This window comes from Argentina silus (genome assembly GCF_951799395.1).
Source record: "Argentina silus genome assembly, chromosome: 17".
Lineage (NCBI taxonomy): Eukaryota > Metazoa > Chordata > Actinopteri > Argentiniformes > Argentinidae > Argentina > Argentina silus.
Window position 1 is genome coordinate 1,838,681 of NC_139671.1, and position 6,731 is coordinate 1,845,411.

General features: G+C 48.3%; 1 protein-coding gene and 1 long non-coding RNA gene across 2 annotated transcripts in view; one reads left to right on the forward strand and one right to left on the reverse strand.

The window, feature by feature from the left end:
* LOC310817990 (protein FAM184A-like) overlaps positions 1-306 on the reverse strand; it is a gene marked incomplete at its 5' end in the record, with an annotated part of 16,051 nt that extends 15,745 nt beyond the window's left edge. The window contains one exon of the mRNA XM_083688748.1: positions 224-306. Coding sequence (XP_083544874.1) covers positions 224-306 — 83 coding nt within the window. The remainder of the gene's footprint in view (positions 1-223) is intronic.
* A 1,267-nt stretch (positions 307-1,573) lies between these two features.
* LOC310817832 lies at positions 1,574-5,942 on the forward strand. The gene is made up of 2 exons (XR_014554695.1): positions 1,574-4,538; positions 4,599-5,942. It is a non-coding gene; the product is annotated as an uncharacterized lncRNA (long non-coding RNA).
* Positions 5,943-6,731: the final 789 nt, after the last annotated feature.

Consider the following 6,731-nt stretch of genomic DNA (forward strand, 5'->3'; position numbering starts at 1 on the left):
CACACACACACACACTTTCATATCAGCGCTCTTGTAACTGACGGAGAGTATTACCATGGTAATCCCCAACAGGAAATTCATTTACAGCAGTAACATGACAACATGTCACACACCTGAGCTAAGCTGATCCTCTCTCCCTCTCCCTCTCATCCCTCTCTCCCCTTCTCTCTCCCCCTCTCTCTCCCTCTCTCCCCTTCTCTCTCCCTCTCCCTCTCTCAGGTACCTGTTCCTGCTCTTTTCTGATGACGACCACTGCCGTTCGATCATTGGGTGTTCAACACGGAGGCCCACACCCCTCCCCGTCATCAAGAAGGAAGACACGGACAAGTCCAACCATCTGGAGTAGACCCCCCCCCCAGACCCCCAGACACCCCCCTCCTCCGATGTACCCCATCCAGGTTACCCACCTACAGTGCAGTGGCTTGGACTCTCTCCTCACGTTAGACCAGACCAGACCAGACCAGACCAGACCAGACCAGACCAGGCCAGACTAGACCAGGCCAGACTAGACCAGGCCAGACTAGACCAGGCCAGACTAGACCAGACCAGACCAGACCAGACCAGACCAGGCCAGGCCAGACCAGACCAGACTAGACCAGGCCAGACTAGACCAGGCCAGACTAGGCCAGACTAGACCAGACTAGACCAGACTAGACCAGACCAGACCAGGCCAGGCCAGACCAGACCAGACTAGACCAGGCCAGACCAGACCAGGCCAGACCAGACCAGACCAGACCAGGCCAGATCTAGACCAGACCAGACCAGACCAGACCGGACCAGGCCAGATCTAGACCAGGCTAGACCAGGACCAGGCCAGGCCAGACTAGACCAGGCCAGACTAGACCAGGCCAGACTGGGCCAGACCAGACCAGACCAGACCAGACCAAATCCAGACCAGATCCAGACCAGACCAAACTGGGTCAGACAAGACCAGGCCAGACCGGACCGGACACATCAGACCAAACCAATCCAGACCAGACCAAACCAAACCAAACCAGATCAGACCAAACTGGGCCAGACCAGAGGGCTGTCTGCCTCTCCACCCCCAGACCGCCCCCTACTGGCCTTGGGGAGAACTACGTCCCCCATCCATCTCGAGGCTCACCACTCGTCTCCTCGTCTATAGAAACACTGGTCTGTCTGCATGCTGCCCCCCCCCCACCCCACCCCCCCAGCACTGTAGAAGCTGCCTCCCCCCTTCCCTGCCCCCCCCCCCTCCCCCAGCCGCTGTAGAAGCTGCCTCCTCCCTTCCCTGACCCCCCCCTCTCCCCCAGCGCTGTAGAAGCTGCCTCCCCCCTTCCCTGACCCCCCCCCCCCTCCCCCAGCGCTGTAGAAGCTGCCTCCTCCCTTCCCTGACCCCCCCTCCCCCCAGCGCTGTAGAAGCTGCCTCCCCCCTTCCCTGACCCCCCCCCCCCCCCAGTGTTGTAGAAGCTGCCTCCCCCCTTCCCTGACCCCCCCCCCCAGTGTTGTAGAAGCTGCCCCCCCCCCACCCCCACCCAGTGCTGTAGAGGCCAGGATCCCTCCTCCTGCCAACCCCCCCCCCCCCCCCCCAGCGCTGTAGAGGCCAGGATCCCTCCTCCGTGAGGAGTAAGCAGGACGCTTTACGCTCTACGTGAGGAGTAAGCAGGACGCTCTACACTCTACGTGAGGAGTAAGCAGGACGCTCTAACGTGAGGAGTAAGCAGGACGCTCTACGTGAGGAGTAAGCAGGACGCTCTACGCTGTAACAAACATCGCCGTCACACAAAAAAAAAAAAAAAGCCATACTGATTTGACAACAATCTTTTTTTCTTTTTTTTTTCACACATTTTGGGGTTTTGTGCGTACTTGCGCGTGTGTATGTGTGACTGAAAACGTAGGTTTTATGTAAATTCAACATGTTGTATTTGTGTTGTACTTGTGTTTGGGTTTGGTAACAGAACCTTGGTGGGTTTATGATTAGAAGCCTCAGAGCCCAGCTCTGTCTGATAGCTGAGGTCCAGACTAATATAAATAGTGCCTTTCTGTCTAGAGCGGTCCGGTCCGTCAGAGGAGCCGTCAGAGTGGAGGACTTCTAATGGACCTACCGGGTAGTCCAAATAGCAGAGTCGACTGTGGGTCATGTCAAGGTGACCACTAGAAAGCCATGCTACAGAGGACATGTCCGGCATGTTGTTATCTTGAAAACGTTACGGTGAACATGTGAACTTGTCCTTTATGGAGGGTTTAGGTTTGGTTTGGTGGTTAAATCTGCTGTTTGAGTTTATAAGGAGCTACTTCAGCCCCGACCCTCCGACATGGCTAGACAGTGATGATCCTCTATCACCTCCTATCTCACACTGCCCTCTAGAGGCAGAAACCCAGTCCTACACAGTCCACTTCTCAGCTGTGAAGGCGACATGGGTCGTACAGGGGGATGAAGTCCCTTCGTGAGAGGGCCTAGAGAGATCCCACACTGAGATAAACCCATGGCCCATGTCTCAACTCTGTCCAAAATGGCTTCCTCTCCTTTTTTTTATTTACGACATCACATCCTGTTGCTTCCATCTGGCACTTCCTGCCCCATTAGGAGGGAAGGAAAGGAGGCTAGTTAAACTATTGGGACGCAGCCTCTCTCTGTTAACAAGCTGTGTGGGTTTACCATATCTATCTATCTGTCTGTCTGTCTGTCTGTCTGTCTGTCTGTCTGTCGGGGTTCCTTCCTGTTTAAATATGGAATGTGTGGATTTAAGAGTTTATCCCCTCTGTCAACATGTCATTAACCTAGCCTAGCCTGGTGTGTGTGTGTGTGTGTGTGTGTGTGTGTGTGTGTGTGTGTGTGTGTGTGTGTGTGTGTGTGTGTGTGTGTGCGCTTACGTGCGTGCGTTCCCATATGTCAGAGCTTTGCTATTTCAATCCCGAACAAAACATGAATTAATTTGTTCCTTCATTGACAAAGATGTTGACATGTTTTTGTTTGTTTGTTTGTTCCTGCGTGTTGTTTTGTTTATTTACAGCTGGTGGAGACGTGTGTGTTCCTGTGATTCTGGAGAATAGGAGTTAATTTGCTGATGTTAATTTATTGGGTAGTTCATAGGATGGTTCAGGTCTCACTGTGTGTAGCCGGGTGGGTGGGGGAGAGGCCCTGCTGGACATCCTGGGCTTCTGAGCAGATCTGAGAGGATTGGATAGGTGTCAGTGAGCAGTGGTGCCTCCATCTTGTCCCCTGGTAGGCCAGGCGGCCATTTTGCTTATATACCTATCCAACAGTGGAGGCTGGTGGAGGTAGAAATCGGAGGACGGGCTCATTGGAATGCAGGGAATGGAATGAGGATTGGTATCAAACCCTAATGGTATCATTCTGTTCCATGCATTACAATGAGCCCGTCCTCCGATTTCTACCTCCCCTGGCCTCCAGTCCTCTCAGGTGTGCTAGTGAAGTTGGGAGAAGGTGCTACGGTTGGTTTGGGGTTCGGGGGAGACCGGGGGAGACCGGGGGAGACCAGGGCCGACCAACACATGGGAGTCTTATCATACGGGAGGAACTGAATGTACCATCAAATGTGAACGTGAAGATTACGTGATATTTTGCCTTTTTGTTTGTTCTTAATTGTTTATTTTAACTGTTTTGGTGTTTTCTTTTGTTTCTTTGTTTCTTTCTCTTGGAAAGCACAAAAAGTTGAAGCAATGTGTGGTGGTACCTGTCTGTCTGTCTGTCTGTCTGTCTGTCTGTCAGTGGAGAGAGACAGAGGAAGCACAAGAAGGAGTTGATGATGATGATGATGATGATGTGTTTAAATGCAAAGGTAAGATGCAAGGAAAATTCTGTCCACTACACTGGAGGGCATGTTATACAATACTACACTCACACCTATGAGGATTCATAGCTAAGTTAATAACAGTATTACACACACGCACACATACACACACACACATACACACTCTCTCTCACCCACACACACACACACGCACACACACACACACACACACATACACACTCTCACACACACATACACTCTCTCTCTCTCACACACACACGCACACACATACACACTCTCTCTCACACACACACACACACACTCTCTCTCTCTCTCACACACACACACACACACACATACACACACACTTATGAATATAGCTTAGCATACATACTGAATATTGGAGAGCGAGTGGATGACAGGGAGATTGAAATAGTCATGAATACATCATAGTCATTGAAAATATAATCATACAGTACACACACACACTACACACACACTACACACACACACACCTTAGAAATCGGAGGAGGACTCGTTGTAATGTATGGTATGGAATAAGGAATGGCATCAAACTCTGAGGACGGGCTCATTTCACACTCACAAGCGTGTTTGATACCATTCCTTATTCCATTCCATACATTACAATGAGCCCGTCCTCCGATTTCTACCTCCACCAGCCTCCCTTGACAAACAGTTAGTCTCTACAATACTGTAAATGACTCAGCAGAGACTAGAAGAGGGAGGAGCTTCACTGATATCAGCCAAGAGGTCTGCTATTAGCTTCCATCCTCCACAGCTGCTACAGGCAAGCTAGCAGAGGTAGCCGCTACGCTCATTAGCATCCGCTAAGCTTGGATCTCATTGGACAAGCTAGCAGAGGTAGCCGCTACGCTCATTAGCATTCTGTCTAAGCTTGGACCTCAATAGTCTTAAGTGGCTTCCTCCCTTCCTTCCCTCCCCTCCCATCCTTCCTTCCTTCCCTTGTCTCCTTTCTTTCATCGGCACTGATCTGAAACAACTGGGGACAGGTGAGAGGGCAATCCAGTTATCACCTTCTACCATATCACTGCTTCTTGTTGTCAGATCGGTCCAGATGACAAACACAGAATAGTTAGACTATTGTGATGTACCCTGAGGGGAGGAAGTGGTTATGAGGGAAACTGAGTGCTCCGGTCGGCTCTAGATCCTCCACCAGCCCAGACCAGTCAGGGCGGCCATCTTGGCTCAAAGGAAGAGCTTCACTATGACACTGTGACACACTGTAGATATGACATAGCTGCATTCACCTTCTCTGCACCCGGAGATTGTCCTAACTCAGCCCCTTAGACCCAACACCCTAGACCCTACGCCCTACACCCTAAAGCCTAGACACTTCAGCCCTACACCCTACATCCTACACCCTAGACCCTACACCCTAGCCCCTACACCCTAGACCCTACACCCTAGCCCCTACACAGTAGACCCTACACCCTAGCCACTGGTGTAGATCACAGCTGATTCGATAGATATAAACCAGATAGTGAAGATTCCACCTTGCTCATCAGAAGGAGTTGTGGAGCTGCTGCTTTCTTCTATCTATCCCCTCTTTTCAAGTGTCTAGGAGCTAGGAGCTAGGAGCTAAGGGATGATTCAGAACAGGGCCTCTTGAGTGCCGCTCCTGATTCGGGCCGATGGCGTTGATACTGACCCGGTCACATGCCACAGCGATACAGAGAAACCTATTTAACAACGCTGTCAAATGAAACATGAACCCATTCATTTCCTTGCATCTTTGTTTCAATACGCAGATTTAGATGATGTGCTGTTTCATTACGAATTGACTTTAGTGGATGAATATTGTGACGATTGAACTCGCATTACAATGCCTTTTTATTTGTGAATCTTCTCGTTTAATAGTTTCGTGAAACACCTCAGAAGAAATGTAACTGTACAAATATATTGCTGATAATCATTCCATTGCACATAGTGGTTTTTTTTGTTTATTATATGCAATTTTAATTTTGTGGGAATTGTTCTGTTTTGTTTTGTTTTGTTTTTTTGTGTTTTTGTTTCCTATCTTCTTGTTATTAAAATGTAAATATCCATTCTTGGCTAAATATGCCATTCTACATTTATATAAAAATCTTATGACCTTCTGGATTAAATGATATTAATGAGCAGTAAAATTTTTAATAAACTATATTTGTTACACTTCTATTGTGAATAAAAAACAATCTTTTAATACATGGTGTTTCTGGTGTTTTTATTGTGGGATCTTTTCATCTCAATGGGACGGGTGGGGTTCAAACCCAGGTCTCCCACATGGAAGACACAAGCATCTACCATTAGGCCAAGAAGACATCCTCGAGGCCTGAGGACAGGGCTACCTCATCACCAAATCACCTCCACCACCTAACATTGATAATGATACTAGTCACCTGCATATATATATAATAACCAGGCTTACTAACTCAGTGAGGCTGTAATTACACTAGTAGTCCACTAGGTGACAGAAGAGCAGCACAAGATAGTCTAGGTAATGGAATGCGACGAGAATTATAATTCTGACTCAGCTTCCATAGAAACAAGTCGACTTTCAGACAGTATTATGGGATGTTGTTATAATTGCGCCAATGTCACTTAAAAACCATGGACATATTTAGGGTAAAGACACGTATGGATCTCCATAACACTGTTTTGAATGTTGACTGTTCAGACACATTGAAGTCCAATTCTATGTTATGGTCCTCTGGTCAGATTAGCATTTTAAACAGTTTTCTCTGAATTGATCAAATTCACCCTTTACCTCTGAATGTGTATATTTCTTTATCATTCTGTATCTATGGGGTGTCAGGACTGAAGGCCCTGGCCACACCGATTTCATCCGTGGAATTCGGGTGTGACTTTTGAAACAACCAAAAAGGTTCGTGGAGGCTCTGTTAGAGGGTCTTCCAAGTTTAAATTTGTGGAGGAACCCTTTAATAGTTGTAAAACGTTTTTCAGCAAAACACAATACATTATGAGTCGTGTTTA